The sequence below is a fragment of the Zalophus californianus genome, chromosome 8 (genome assembly GCF_009762305.2).
Source record: "Zalophus californianus isolate mZalCal1 chromosome 8, mZalCal1.pri.v2, whole genome shotgun sequence".
Lineage (NCBI taxonomy): Eukaryota > Metazoa > Chordata > Mammalia > Carnivora > Otariidae > Zalophus > Zalophus californianus.
The window spans coordinates 122,622,295-122,637,340 of record NC_045602.1 but is presented as its reverse complement, the minus strand read 5'-3'; the positions used below and the strand labels follow the sequence as shown (position 1 = coordinate 122,637,340).

The 15,046-nt window shown below is 48.1% G+C and overlaps 1 protein-coding gene across 11 annotated transcripts in view; it reads left to right on the top strand.

Annotated features, from left to right (window-relative positions):
• Positions 1-15,046, top strand: part of PTPRT (protein tyrosine phosphatase receptor type T) — a 1,164,533-nt gene that overhangs the window by 833,703 nt on the left and 315,784 nt on the right. For all 11 annotated transcript variants that reach the window (XM_027622224.1, XM_027622220.1, XM_027622223.1 and 8 more), the window contains 2 exons: positions 1,987-2,188; positions 3,561-3,663. In XM_027622224.1, the coding sequence (XP_027478025.1) occupies positions 1,987-2,188; positions 3,561-3,663 (305 nt within the window). The remainder of the gene's footprint in view (positions 1-1,986; positions 2,189-3,560; positions 3,664-15,046) is intronic.

Here is a 15,046-nt window from a genome sequence, read left to right as displayed (position 1 = left end):
CACAAGGTCAAGCCTGCATTCACGTGGGCTGTTCCCAGCAGAACACAGCACAGGTCCCAGAATACAGGCCTGCGCGGGAAACATTTGTGAAGGAGCAAATAAGTGGATGAGTAAATGGATGAATGCATTCTTTAGGTAATGACGTGTTTGTCTCCAAGCCCGGCAGCTCCTTACAGAATAAGGAGCACAGCGTTCAGATCCAGCAGACCTGGGTTTGCTCATGTGTCGGTGGTAGAACACTGCATGATCATGAGAATGCGTGATCTCTAGTGACACGGGACAGCCTGCATGAATCTCACCAACATAATGTGGAGCGAAAGAAGCCAGACATGCAAGAGTACACCGTGTATGGTTCCATTTATATAAAATACAAGACCAGGCAAAACTAGTCTGTGCTGCTAGAAGTCAGGATAGAGGTTATCCTTGCTGGGTTGTGGGGGCAGGGGCGGAGGGTGGAGGGGCGGATCGGAAGGGGGCACAAAGCCTACGTCTTGGTTCCGGTGATGTTCTGTCTCTTGACTGGGTGCTGGGTTAGAACAGACTAGATGAAACAAACACACAATCCTGTGTTTGTCACTTTAACAACTGTGTGATTTAGGAACGTGGCACCCCGTTCAAAAATTTAGGAACGGGGGCTGGTGCTGGAATGCCACCTGTTTGGTTACTTTCACAGCAGGGTAAGTGCAGAAATTGAGAGTGAATGCTTAGAAACTCTCGTAGTACCTTGACATGGCCGCAACACCCAAGTGTGGGATGAGTGGATGGGTCTCATCGCACAGAGTGCAGACCAATTTGGCTATGACCAGACTCACGTGATGAGTCCCATGTGGTCTGCAGATCATGATCGGTCCGCAGTGGATTGAGAAACACAAAACTGGGCCTTCACCGTAGAGAGTTTGGAAAGTGTTGATTTCATGCAAGTTACTTCCAGTTGAGCCTCAGTGTCTCCAACATTAAAAATGAGAATAAGTATCCTGATGCCCCAAGGTTTGGGGAAGAGGAACAAGATAATGCATGAAAAAGCACCAGAGAAAACAAATAATACATTATATGTTAAAAAAAAAAAAAAAAAGAAGAAGATAGCAGGAGGGGAAGAATGAAGGGGGGGAAATCGGAGGGGGAGACGAACGATGAGAGACGATGGACTCTGAAAAACAAACTGAGGGTTCTAGAGGGGAGGGGGTGGGGGGATGGGTTAGCCTGGTGACGGGTATTAAGGAGGGCACGTTCTGCATGGAGCACTTGGTGTTATATGCAAATAATGAATCATGGAACACTACATCAAAAACTAATGATGTAATGTATGGTGATTAACATAACATAATAATAAAAATAAATTAAAAAAAATAAAGTGAAGAGCAGTAAAAAAAGAAAAAGCACCAGAAAGCGCCATGTGGACACCAAGGGAAATGGGAACTGCCTTTTAAATTAGCCTTCCAAACCATTCTTATTGGGTGCTGTGCATAAACCCTGCTCTTGGTGTTGTCCAATATGGCAGCCTCTGGCCACACGTGGTTCCTGTGCTTTTGAAATGTAGCTAGTCCAGATGGAGATGTGCCTTAAGGACAAAGTACATACTAGATTTCTAAGATCTAATATGAATAACAGAATATAAGATACCACGTCAAGTTTTAAGGCTGATTACAGGTTGAAATAATTCTTTGCAAATATCGGGTTCAACAAAATATATTATTAAAATTAATTTTACTTTCTTTTTTACTTTCTTCTCTTTTCACGTGACCACTAGAAGGTTGAAAAGCATGTGCATGGCTCACATTCTGTTTCTGTTGGGCAGCAAGGCTCCCGTGTATCAACAGTGGAGTATTCGAGGCTGGGATAATCTGGAAGGTGGACGGTCACAGTAGAGCTTGCTGTTCAAGCCCACATGCCTCCTTCTCTTTGCCTCTCCTGATGTTCCCCTGGATGAGCTCTGTCCAGCTTCCTGAGTGAGGTATTTACTTGTTTGTTTGCTGACTTGTTGTACAGATCAACTACAAGGCTGTTGGCTCACTGGACCCGAGTGCTGACCTCTCCAGCCAGCGGGGGAAAGTCTTCAAGCTCCGGAATGAAACCCACCACCTCTTTGTGGGTCTGTACCCGGGGACCACCTACTCCTTCACCATCAAGGCCAGCACAGCAAAGGGCTTCGGGCCCCCTGTCACCACTAGGATTGCCACGAAAATTTCAGGTATCTCTCTTAATAGAAAGGGAAAAGGGAAGAAGCTTATTCTGGGTTTTTTCTCCCCATTCCTAATTTTCTGGGAGCAAAAAAGGGCAGAGCCAGCTGTCACCTGGTGGTATTGGAGCAATTAGGACGATGCAGTCCCTAACGTGTTAGCATGGTAGTCTTGTGAAGAAACCAAATCCACGAACTTCCTAAAGTGTAAAAAACATACTAATTAGACTAGACCAGCAGGAACACTAAGTGATTCAGCAAATAATTTACCACACAACTGCATTAAATAGTACATTTTTTCTCATACAAATTGGTTTGTAAAAATGTGCTTTCAGCAATATTCCTTTTGGCAGTACAGAGCACAGCACAAGTTCTCATGAAATGTCTGAGAATGAATGAATGAATGAATGAATGAACGAACAAATGAATGACTAGTACAAAGCCTTAGAAGTCTGAGATTTTGCCTGCCATCCCCAGGAGGGCCCCCTTCACCACCGGGCAACATCAATATAGAATTATCTCGGATCCCATTTTACAATTTTCATTTTTTGAGACAACCTGTGCAGTTCTGGCCTGCATACATACATATTTTGCATAGATACCCACAGTGGTTTTTGCAGCTTAATGTTTTCACTTATCTTTATACCATACGCATTTTCCATGTTGGTACATTGCTTTCATGATAATGTTCTGGCAAGTGGATGGACGTAATTTAATTAAACATTCCCCTGTGGTTGGATATATTTGGTGCTTCCATGTTTTTATAACATAATGCTTCAATAAACATGTTACAGAATAAAGTTTAATTCCTTGGTTTGGATTATAACTTTAGGATTAAATTCCAGAAATTGAAATACTGAATTAAAAGGCATGTGGGTTTTAATAGCTCTTAATATAAATGGCTAGATTACCTTCCCAAGGGATTAGATTTTCATACTCCTATCACTTGGGGCTGAGAGAAGGGAGGGTCTCATGAAAAAAAAAAGAGAGAGAGAAAAGATAAGAGGAACTAGTTCATCACTGCTGTAATTTGCATTTCAAATGTGTTGAAGAAGATCGGCTCTGCCTTCATGTCTTTGTTAAGTACGTAGACTTCCTGCATCTGTTTATTTGGTGTGGAACTTTTTGATTCCTGAGGGCTGCTGGCCATCTCATGGCCATTCTTCCCCAGACTCTTGTGCACCTGGGAGGGACCTGCGGGCAGGTGGGAAGGAGAGCATTCTCTGCTGAAAGCCTGGGACACCATGTGACTCTCACCCAACCCTTTCCCATCTGTCCCGCTACTGGACATCCTGGGTATCTTTGGGGATGGCCCCAACGGGGAGGTGGTGAGCTGGGTTTGGGACCCGTGCTGAGTGCCCCCCTCTCTCTGCTCTCTGCCCAGCTCCGTCGATGCCTGAATATGACACAGACACCCCACTGAATGAGACAGACACGACCATCACAGTGATGCTGAAGCCCGCTCAGTCACGGGGAGCCCCTGTCAGGTGAGAAAGCTTCTTCCCTTGGACTTTGCCAGCAACTACACTTCGCCCCAGGGTTGCAGCTTTCAGATTGGTTCAGTTTGGGGGCACCTGGGGGGCTTAGTCAGTTAAGCATCTGACTTCTGATCTCAGCTCAGGTCTTGATCTGAGTCATGAGTTCAAGCCCTGTGTTGGGCTCCATGCTGAGCATGGAACCTACTTTAAAAAAAAAAAAAATTGGCTCAGCTGAGTTCAACAAGCATGCGTTGAGCATCTCATATGCCAGGAATGGATGGGGCACAAGGGATCAAAACGATTTGTTTATTCATTCCTTCAGCAAACATTTATTGGGCACTCACTCAGGGCCCGGCACTGTTTAACTGCCTGGGAGACAGCAGTGAACCAGCTGTGAAGGAGTCATTTTCTAAAGAAAGTCACACTTGAGTTGGGAAGCAAGAAACATGAGAACATAATTACAATACAGTGCATGCTTATGGAGATATACATAGGTCATTATGAGAGCTCAGGGAAGACATTCCCAGCTGACATTCTCAAGTGACACCAAGCTGTATCTTAAATGTTATATAAGATTTTGCCAAAGTAGTAAGAGGGTTCAACATGAGCAAGGCATGAAGGAGAGAAACAGCCTGATATCATGGGAGCAACCAGGAGTAGTTAATTCAAGGCTCAGGACTTTCCTTTAGCATCAAGGTCAAGGCAGGAGCAGTTGGGTGAGAAGGAGGGCCATGTTTGAGAAGTTCCAGCTTCTCTGAGGGCCCTTAGGGAGCCACTGGATAGTCCCCTGCAATGTCACTTTTATGATACTGGAGGCTGGAAGACCAGCCAGGATGGAGGCTATTGAGATGGTCTAGTTCTCTGTTTTCCGACCTGGATCCAGCTCTACCCAGAAAGTGTAGGTGGCAGAGGAAACAGAATCAACGGCCAACAGCTTGGAAGTTGCCATGTATTCTAAAGATTTCGAACAGTGTTTGACTCTAAGTCAGGCCTTGCAACAGGTGTGTGTAGTACTCATGGAGCATCTGGCCATAGAACTTTTGTCTTATATTTTCCACATGGGTTGTTCCAGAACTGTCCTACCTGTGATGAGCCAGAGCAGATGGTGGCTCTTCCGTCAGATGAATCGTCACCCGACTTACTGTTTTTCTCCCTGTTACTCTCAGGCAACGTCGTCCTTTGCTTCTCTCTATGCACGGATTTCACTCTCTCTGTACATTCTATAAGTGATTGTCCTCATTTTCACGTGAAGGTACCAAGGCTCAGAAATGCCCAGGAACACACAGGAGTTGGTAGGAGAGCTGAACTCAAATGCAGGTCCTCCAGGTGCCAAATCATATGTTCCCCTTGGGCCACCAATGCCTCTCTCCCTTTCCCAGCTCAGCCTCTCATACAGCAGCACTGGTCACTACTTCAAAATCTAAGAGAGTTTCTTAGGTGGTAAGAGTATGGTCCGGGAAAAAGGAACAGCTTGTGCAACATTGCACAGCAAGTTAGCAGCTGACCCAGGTGCACATGCCAGATCTGACCGAAAGCCTATGACCTTTATATTGGAGACCCCAGTGTCCCCTTGCATTACTGCAAGCCTGCAGATCAGCAAGGGGACCTCATCAGCTGGCATCCAACCGTGCGGCTCCCGGCAGGTGCGGGTTCTCTCTAGCTTGCTTCCAACTGCTGGTTGCTGTGTGGGGTGATGGAGAGGATGTGACTTTGGTGACAGCTGACCTGGATTCAGATGCTGCTCCATCCCTGCTGTGTGACTTTGGGCAAGATACTTAATCTCCCCGACCCTCGGTTTTCCTTATCAGGAAGGCATGGATGGTAGCTGTTTCATAGAGGCTGAATAAAATATGGAAGTGCCCAAAGCAAGGCAGACCTTAGAGAGTTAGTTCCTTCCTTAGCTTTGCTTCTTCTCTGTGGCACTTAGGGGGTTCTATTTAGAACAGTTTTTTTGAAAATCTACCCTCACTATAGGGTCACAGTGTTGCCCACTTCCTCATGGTCACAGAGCCAGTAAGTGATGAGATGAGGCTTACAACCTGTTCAAATTTCCAGAGCTTTTCGAGACCCTAATTCCATGGTAGGAAAGAAAGGGCTTTGTTTTTTTACGTAGGAGCCCCTAACTTTATTCCAGCACAAAGTTGCACAGAAACTTCTTTTCAGAAAAAAAAGTGTTATACTGAGAAATAAGCAATCTTGGTCTTGCCCAGTGGCAGGATCAAGTTACTTTTTCTACAGAGGATCCAGGGTCCCATCCTCAAAATGAATCAAATTATATATCTGTGAGCCTCTGAAAACTCATCAAGCCCAGCTGAACACAGATGGGAGTAATTATCACCGTGTCTTATTGGGCAACTGTTAGGTTCCAAGAATTTAACCTTGACTAACCTATTCATATTATTATATCCCTGTTAGAAATGAGGAAACTAAAAGCTTATGGTCACAAAGCCAGTAAGTGATGTGATGGGACTTAACACCCAGGCCTGCCCAACTCCAGAGACCAGCAAAAGGGTCCTCTGAGCAGCCCAAACCAATGGTCCTGGGGAAGCTTTTCCAGTCCCCCCCCAAAAGGGGCCCCTTACATTTCCCCTCTGAGCCTGCATGCTCTTAGGATGCAATGAGCTTAGTGCAAACAAGTAAGTTGACCCAGGCCACGAGACAAGCAGTGGTAGAGGCAGAATTTAAACTCAGTTCAGCTGACCTTAAGCCAGCGCTCATTTCACACTACCTCCCAAAGAGAAAATTGTGCATGCCATATTTTCGTGACATTTCCATTGGAAAAAAAAAATTAAATGTCACCGCTCAAAGGGGCAATGCTTGGTGTCTGGAAATGTCTGGCTGCTTTTCTTCTCAAGGCTCTGGATCACTGAGGGTGGGTATACGCTCAGTTTCAGGAATTATTTTCGGACTGTTGTTTGGGCATTTGCCAAGAAGGGAAGGAGACTAGCCAGTGTCAGCCTGCATGACTTCCAGGTCAACGGCAATGACAGCAGTGGCAATGGCACAGAAGATTTCAGTTACCTTAACCCTCTTTCACCTTGAACTCTAGGCACTAGGATGTCCATCTGGGAGGCAGTTGGCCATTAGGTCATTCAGCATATATATATTGAGCCCTTGCTGTGTCCCAAGAACTGAGCTAAGCAATGGGGATAGAGCAAGACACAAGGTCGATACACACCTGTCCTCTTGAGGCTTAGCATCCAGCAAGTGTGCATGCAAATGTGGAGGGAGGCAGGGCATGGAGCAGGTAAGCAGACCCAGTACTGAAACTGACAGAACAAGATACTATGAAGCCTGTAGGGACAGTGTATTGATGGAGAGAACTGGACTGGCCAGAGGAATGGGCACAACCCTGGCAAGCAGGCCAGTGAGGAGTCCCACAGGTCAGGGAAGCATGGGCATCAAGAAGACAGTGAAGGCTCTCTAACTGTAGGACACAGTGAGCGCACTGGATGGATTGGGTCATGGATGCCTGGAATCGTATTTTCTGGTTGATAGCTCCTTTAATTCCATTGTATCATGTGATCTTCGCTTACCCAGTGAGTCAGCTGGTGGGGAGTACCATCTGCATATCAGAGGAGGAAGCTGAGGTCTAAGATGCTAAGAGGTTGGCCCAAGGTCATGGAGCTCGTTTCCATGGAGCCAGTGCACGGACCTCGCTTCCTGCTTCTGAGTTCATTGCTCCCTCAGGACGTTCTGTATTCTCTGCCTGTGAGGTCTCGGTAACCTTTTGGTAGGGCTGTTGAGTGAGCTCTCATTGACTTGGGAATTTGGGGCAGGCAAGGTGACTTCACAGGGGGCCTCCAGCCCAGGATGGTGCAGGTCCAGCCTGTAACTTGTGAACCCCAGCACGTCCCTGAGTGAAGCAGCCAGTTCTCCAGCAGGCTCTCTCCCAAGCCTCGGCTGCAGGCCCCCTCCCCGCCCCCTGCAGCTCTCTCCCACCTTCTGCCAGCAGTGTTCTGGCCCTGGTTCAGCCAGACCCCAGCCCCTGCTCTGCTGCTTGCTGCCCCTGGGAAGCCCCAGGGGTCCGGCTCTGCCTGGTAGAACTGAGCTTCCAGGGAGATGAGGAGGAGAAGAGTGGATTGTCTTGCGGGGCTCCTGCACCCCCATCCCTCCATCCAAACCACCTCGGAAGCTTGGCCTATTTTTCTAATATTCCACAATGGAGATTTATTGCTTTTGCATTGCTTTCCCCAGGCCTTCAAAGATTTATTGGTTTTTAAGTGACAGAATCCCAGAATTGCTTAAAAGATCAATCAAATTGTGACTAGAATCTAATATTCAGCTCCAACTTGAACCCACCAAACCTTCTTCCCCCACGCCTCACCTGTCACACTGATGTATCTGTGGTAACCTTCATAAGAAAGTAACTTGGCCGTGAATTTATCACCCATAATGCAGTCTCTGAAGCAGAGCCCCAGAGTCCGTAGCAGACCTTCCCCCCAGGTCCCCAGCTGGCTTCTTTGGGGATGTCCTTCCGTCCCCCTGCTCTCCTTCCCCTCCTGTCAGTCACAGGGACCTGCCCACCACCACACCCCAGAATCAGCGGTGTGATTAGCTCTTTCTTGTACCCCTCTGCCACACTGCACCCACTCCCCTGACCTGCCGTGGTGGCCTTGCTGGTTTGCCTGCCATCAGTTGTTCTTCCTTCAGTCCATCCCCCACTGAGCTGCTGGAGTGCTCCCTTAAATTCTTAAGTGAGTCACTGGCTTTCCACCCTGTGAGGTTCGAGCTTCTTAGCACGGAATTCAAGGCCCATCAGAATCTGGCTATGACCTCCGCTTCTGGTTTTATTCCCCTTCACTCTGCCCCGTTTACCAGTGTTTACTCAGCAGGACCCAGGGGGTTTCCTTCCTCATTCTTTCTTTAATTGTGTTATGTACCTGCCAGTAGGTTTTCTTTGGCTCTGTGTCTTGCCCGCCCCTCACTAGACGATGAGCTCCAGCAAACCTGAGGCTTGACACTGATGGATGCCCTTTCCCTGGGACAGTGGCCAGCATTTAGTAGGTCCTCGGAAACACAATTAAGCAAGTGATTCAGCACGTCTGTTTTGCACACCTAGTAGATGTCACGTCCTGGGACTGGAGATGCAGTTCACAGGTGCTGCCTTCAGCTGTCTCCGAATCCATAAGAGCATCCCCCAGTAGAACTTCCTGCAGCGATGGAAATGTCCTGTGTCTGTGCCGTCCAGTCATCACCTCCAAACAGTCATCACCTCCAACTCAACCACCTGCTGAGCACTTGAAATATGACCAGTGTGACTGAGGAACTGGAGTTTTAAATTTTTAAGTTACTTTAAGGAGTCTTTCAAGGTCATTCATAGCTCATGGCTACCATTTTGGACATGTAGTTCTGTCAGGAAGACAATCAGAGAAAGAAAAAAATGCTTGGTCAGAAGTTTCTATGAGAGTGTTCTGTGCAGAGGCATCCATCCTGAGCCTGATGAGCTCAGGTGCAAAAAGGGCTTCCTGGAGGCAGTGTTGCCAGCTGAGGGGAGTTTGCTCCATGAAGGAGGGGGAAGCAGCACGTGTGGGAGACGAGGCAGAGAAGGTACACGTGTGGTCACAAACCACACCGAGAACCGCAGCGCGCTCGGGAGGAGAAGGGGAGGGAGGCAAAGGAGCAGCCTGGAGCCAGGTAGAGAATCTTCACTCTGGGTTTGGCCTTTGTCCTGACAGGTATAGAGGACACTGTGTTCGCCTCTCAGCAGTCGAGCGCTTGCCTTGCCGTTCTCCGTGCCGACCTTGTCTTCTCTACCTGGCCGGTGTCCGGGTCCCACCCGGCGGCGGGAGGCATCGGCTCCCGTCTGGGCTCCCACTCGGCGCGGGCTGTGCTCCCCGGTCAGGGACTTGTAGTGTCGGTCTCTACCAGCCACTGACCCTTAGGTTCCTCCTACCGTAGCTCACTTCCCAGTTGGATCCATCGGAACAGCAAAGGCTTCTGGAATCAGATCCAGCCTTACGCAGTTGACTCGCTGAGTGGCCTTGAGCCAGTTGCTTCATTTCTCTGACTTTAAAGCTGCTTGCTGGGAAAATGGGAGTACCCACGTCACAGATTGTTTTAAAAGTCCAGTAAGGTAAATTGTGTAAGGCGTGTCCGGTCGTTGTTCAGCTTGCTCCTTGGGGTGGCCCAGCTGTTGACAGAGAGCCACTCCCTGCCCTAGGAGCCACGGGGAAGGTGCTTCTCTGAGGCCTGCTGTGCACTGATGCCTGTTCGCTGTTTGCCGCTCGGACACCATGAAGATCTGCCTGCAGGGTGCTGGCAAGGGTGTGACACATCAGGGAATGTGCAGTGATCTCCAGGAGTGTCCCAAAATCCTCAAAACAATATTCCTTCCAAACACATCCTCAGATTTCGGCACATTTCAGAAACACGAAATCAAGCGGATGGGGCTGGGGCATCTCCACTGCCAAAAGGCCAGCAAATCAAGAGCTAAGAACAGTGCCCTCGACTTGGAGGAGAGGCCCCCGTATGTTCTGAAATCAGAGGAAAGCAGATCCAAAGTATCTTTGGGAAGGGGCCTGGGGCCCCCGTGAGCTTCCTTTAGTGAGACCTTATAAATACGGGGGACCAGACTGGGGACCTGAAATCAAAACCAAGCAGGAGAGGTGAGACCAGATCCCAGGAGAGGAGTCAGGTTTTTCCGTTCATAATTCATTAGGTCAGTAAATACCTGATTGGAATTTGAGCAAACAGCCATGTGCCAGACATTGGGCTGAACACCGGAGACCCAGAAATGAGCAAGCAGGCCCACGTGCAGACATCCTAATGGCAGAGAGAGCTCTGGGCAAATGGTACCAGACACTGACGACATGGACCCGTTTGCAGTTGCAGCCCATTCTCATTGCCTCGGGGCCTCCTCTCCACCCCACCTCTGATTTCAGCTGCAGCTGAGCTGGGTGGGTTCCATGCAGAGGGATAGGACCCCTCCTCTAGCGCCAGCCCCCCTCCCTCTCTTCTTCTTGGCTTCAGTGCTCCCTCCAAAGCCCCACAGACCTCGGTGCATGTGAGTAGGCAGATACAGCTCAGAAACACACGGGATTGAATGCCAACCGGGGACGGGAGTCCAGGCTTGCCCGGCTTCCTATCCTCCGGATGGGCCATTCTGAGGTGCATGCCACGTGGGTCCTCACATACTTCCATTAGGACTGAGCCCGGGTTGCCCGCAAGGGGAGCCAGCTCGACAACACACACCTTGCTGGTTTTTCTTCCTTCTGTATCTTGCTGTTTCACCTAAGAGGGGATCACACCAGGCTGGAGAGTCAGGAGATGAGGTTAGAAAAACTAAAAGGCCAGGAGGACAGCGGTGGGCAGAAAATTCAAGGACGAGTGGCCCCTGATGAGGCTGGATGGGAAAGGGCCGGAAGACATTGCTCCCAGATGAGAAGGGACAGCCACCCAAGGCTGAGTGGTTGTGGCTATGGAGGGAGGGCCTTGAGCAGGGGAGAATGGGCAGCAGCTTTGGTGATGACTTCTCTACGGGGTGGGCAGGTGGGTGGGAAGGAAAAGACATTGTCCTGGGTGACTCCCAGTTTCTGGCTAATTAGTGGGATGGAGGATGGTGCCATTCTCTGAGCCAAGGAACACTGAGGGCAGAAAGAGTCTGCGAGGACACATTACCCAGGAGAGACCAGTGGTGGTGAATGTAGCCTGGGTACCTAATGGGGGATAAGGAACCGGCTAGGCAGGAATAGGGCTGGGATTTGATGTGTGGTCCAGGCAAGTGCTGGGGACCGCCGAGGGACCTCCTCCAGAGCTAGGACTTGTGACCTGCTTTTATGGGATGCTACAGGCCTAGTACACGGTGGGGCAGCTCTGGCTTGGAGGGCCGGGAGTATGACAGTCTGAGTACACAGAGACAGGAATTTGGCTAGTGGCCTCTAATATCCACTGCAAGTTCTCTTTACTCCCTGATGAGAAATCCCTGAGCCCTTTGCATTTGACAGGGGCGGGTAGTTAAAACTATGACTTTGAAATGCACAATGATGAGCTGCAGTACAAATTGGAGATCCAGTCAACTCCTAAAGAAAGAAGACTCTTCATTGGAAAGAAGAGAAAAAATTGCCAGATTTCTTCCAGGATTCCTTTAATAACTGTGCAGCCCAGATGGGGAGCACATAAAACAACCACAGAAGGCTTCTGCTGGTCCCTTGGAGCTGCAGTGAGCAAAATTGGCATCGTTACCATCTGATTCTCAGATATGAGCACATGATGGTGTCCAATTGGGAAGGGGAAATGAACATTTTCGAGGATTTATTAGCATGGGGCAGCCTGAGGGGTTCCTGAGTCCCCGTCCACATTGGGAGAGGTGGAAAACAGCAATTATACTTGGATACTCTTTCTCAAGGTATCATTTATTTCACTTAGTTCCCCAGCTCTCTGGGCCTCCTTTGCTGGGGCCTGAAGACGAGGAGTGCTATGTGTCCCACTTTGGTGGAGGGATGGGCAAGAGGCGCTCCCACATAGACTGCAAGAAGATTTAGCTCTGAAAGTAATACCGTTTGTCGCCAAGTCTATCCGCATGCCGGGATTTCATCACACCAGACTGGGGAAGAGGAGCCAGATACAAAAAGAGACAACCAGAAATAAGACATAGTGGGATAAATACTACTGCAGGGCTGTTCCCGATGGGGCTGTCCCATACTCTAAATATGGCGACTAAGGACACACATAACTATGATTAAAGGGACATGTCACCACCATTGAAACTAAAGAGACAAGGTCAATCTGGTGAGTGTGGCACAAAGGCACAATCGGAAAGACCATGCAGGGAAACAAAAGGGAGGAAGTGTGGGCCCCAGATAATGTAGGTGGGTTAACATTCACTTCAGCTCACCCTAATTGTATTGCAGCTTTCCCTTTTTCAGCCCCCGGACAACCCAACTTACCAAGAATTGGTTCCGGTGTTGATGGATTCTGGATTTTATTCCTTAGGCTCAAACCAAGGAGGAAAAACAGGTGTTTCAGAAAGAATATTTTAAATGGAGCAGGAGGAGCAGTTGCTAGAACATGAAGAACGAAAGAGTGTTCTATTTTGGACCGTCTGCCATCTGGAGAGATGGAAACAGACTGTTACTGGCATGAGGGAGAAGAGAGTGTGGTTGTCATGTTCACCTCCTACCATAGGGACTATTTAAATTCCAGAAGACTGGAGGGCTAGAGAGGCATGAGAACAGGGGGTTTTAGATTGGTGAACCATTAACATTCAAGTGGTATTTGAAGCATGGGAGGAGCAGATGACCTTATCCAGGGAGAGTATCTACCAGAAGAGATGAAAAACAAGACAGCTCTGTGAAGCTCTGTCAAGGAACCATGCAGGAGATGGAGAAGGGCTGGCCAAAGAGGTAGAAGAAACACCAGGGCAGAGTTAAAACATGAAAGCTAAAGGAAGAATATTTTTTTAAATAGGAGATGGTTGAAGTTTTGTAGTTCAGTTTTCTCTAAGAGCTTCCAGCAGCTCTTACTGTAGAAAAGAAGAAAGACACCTACCTTGATCCAGGGCCATGGGAAAGGGAAGATGATGATGTCAACAGAAGTGCTTAAAAATGGGCCATATGGTCCAGGCTTGATTTTAAAAGCCCATGGAGGTAGATGTGCAGATACAGATTTTGAGGGCCAGGTGACCCCAATGCTGTTGAGGAAACTGTGCAGAAGGTACAAGGCTGAGAGAGGCTAGACAGACAGGAAGTGGCATTCAGAGAGTAAAATGATCGAAAATAAGGTTTTAGTAATGGAGCCCTGCAACGGGAGAATATGGCTCTGGGTGTCACTGTGTTGGCAGTGGTAGTGGATGGATGGTAATGGATTCAAGGTGAAGGTCACTGAAGCCAAGTATTTCAAGGACCAAAGAGGCCAGACTAAGGATGGGCAAGCTGTCTGAGTAGATGTAATTCTTATAACTCGAATACTCCCAACCCTGGGCATGTGCTGAAACCCGCTGCAGGAGCAACAGTGATTCTGCAAGGTGTCTTCTCCTGGGTCTCATTTTGCTCCAACTTTTTTTCAGCTGACTTCTATTTCTCACAGTGTTCTGGGCCCTGTGACAGTTTGCATCACTGCTTTGTCTCAGATCTTGCGCAGCTGATAACGGATGGTTCTCAGTTTCTCTGTCTGCAGCCGCCCAAAGGTCAGACTTTCAAGTCGGCCTCCATCAAGTGCATTTCTATAGCCTGATCTATTGATGTTCTTCTGAGCTAGTGCATGGATCTGTGCCATGTTAGAATCCAAGGAGGTTTGCTCTCATCCAAAAAGCCTTCTGCACAAGTCTCGCTCCAGCTGTCTGTGGCTGCTCAGAGAGTTGCCTCCTCTCAGTAGCAGAGAGAGAGGTGATCTTGAAAGTCCTGGCTTTTTGGTAGGACAAGAACAACCTAAAGGTTAGAGTCTCAGCCACGAGGCAGAAGAAATTTGTACTTACCCCCTTTCACAATGCAGTCCATCCTTTTCTTGCCTGGCTACAACTGCTTACGGTTTGCTGTTTTCACTGGTGCATTTCCACTTGAGTGGAAATTAGGCTCACTTAGGCTCACTAAGCACTTTGTAAAGATTATAAATATATAAAGTAAGTATTCATAGGACAGGGGTAGCAGCTTCAGTAACACAAGAAGGATTCAAGGGCAAGACTTTAGACCTGTACTGTTTAATACTGAAGCCGCAGCTACATAGGGCTATTTAAATTTAAATTAATTAGAATGAAATGAAATTAAAACTTCCATTCATTAATTACACCATCCACATTTCAAGTACAATAGCCACATGTGGCTAGTGGCTACCATATTGAACAGCATTCCCATCATCACCAAAAATTCTGTTTCACTGCATTGCTCTAAACCCTCAGAGGGCTGCTCAAAAGAGGTCAAGGCCCACGTCCCATTTCAAAGGGACTGTTAATGGGGGCTTAGACTCAGGCCTAAAATGTAAGTCTCAAAAGCTCGAGTGGGACCTACGACTGGGCTGACTTGCTGCTCAGACCCTGACCTCCAGAGGGAGGCTTCCCAAGCTCCACTGCATCCCGCTCACTGGCATAGCATCTGGGAAATGATTTAACCCCAGGGTTATCAAATCCCAGTGGCTATTAGAATCACCTAGGGAGCTAGTAAATATGTAGGTTTTTCCCATCTCCAGGACTAATAGAACCAGACCTGAGAATCTGTATTTGTACAAGCTCCCAGAGGATAATCTTGCTGGTGTCAAACCACATGTTCAGCACCACTGGGTTAGTTTACAGGTGGGCATCTGTATAGAGAAAGGAGCCGGTACAGGGAATCAAGAATTCTCTTCTCTGGTGCTGATACTTGCTTGTTCTCTTGATGTGGGGAAGTAGTTGTTTCTCATTTTACTCTGGAGTTGCCCCTGTTGGCTTTACAGCTTTTGGAACTTGTGTCTCTTTTGGTGT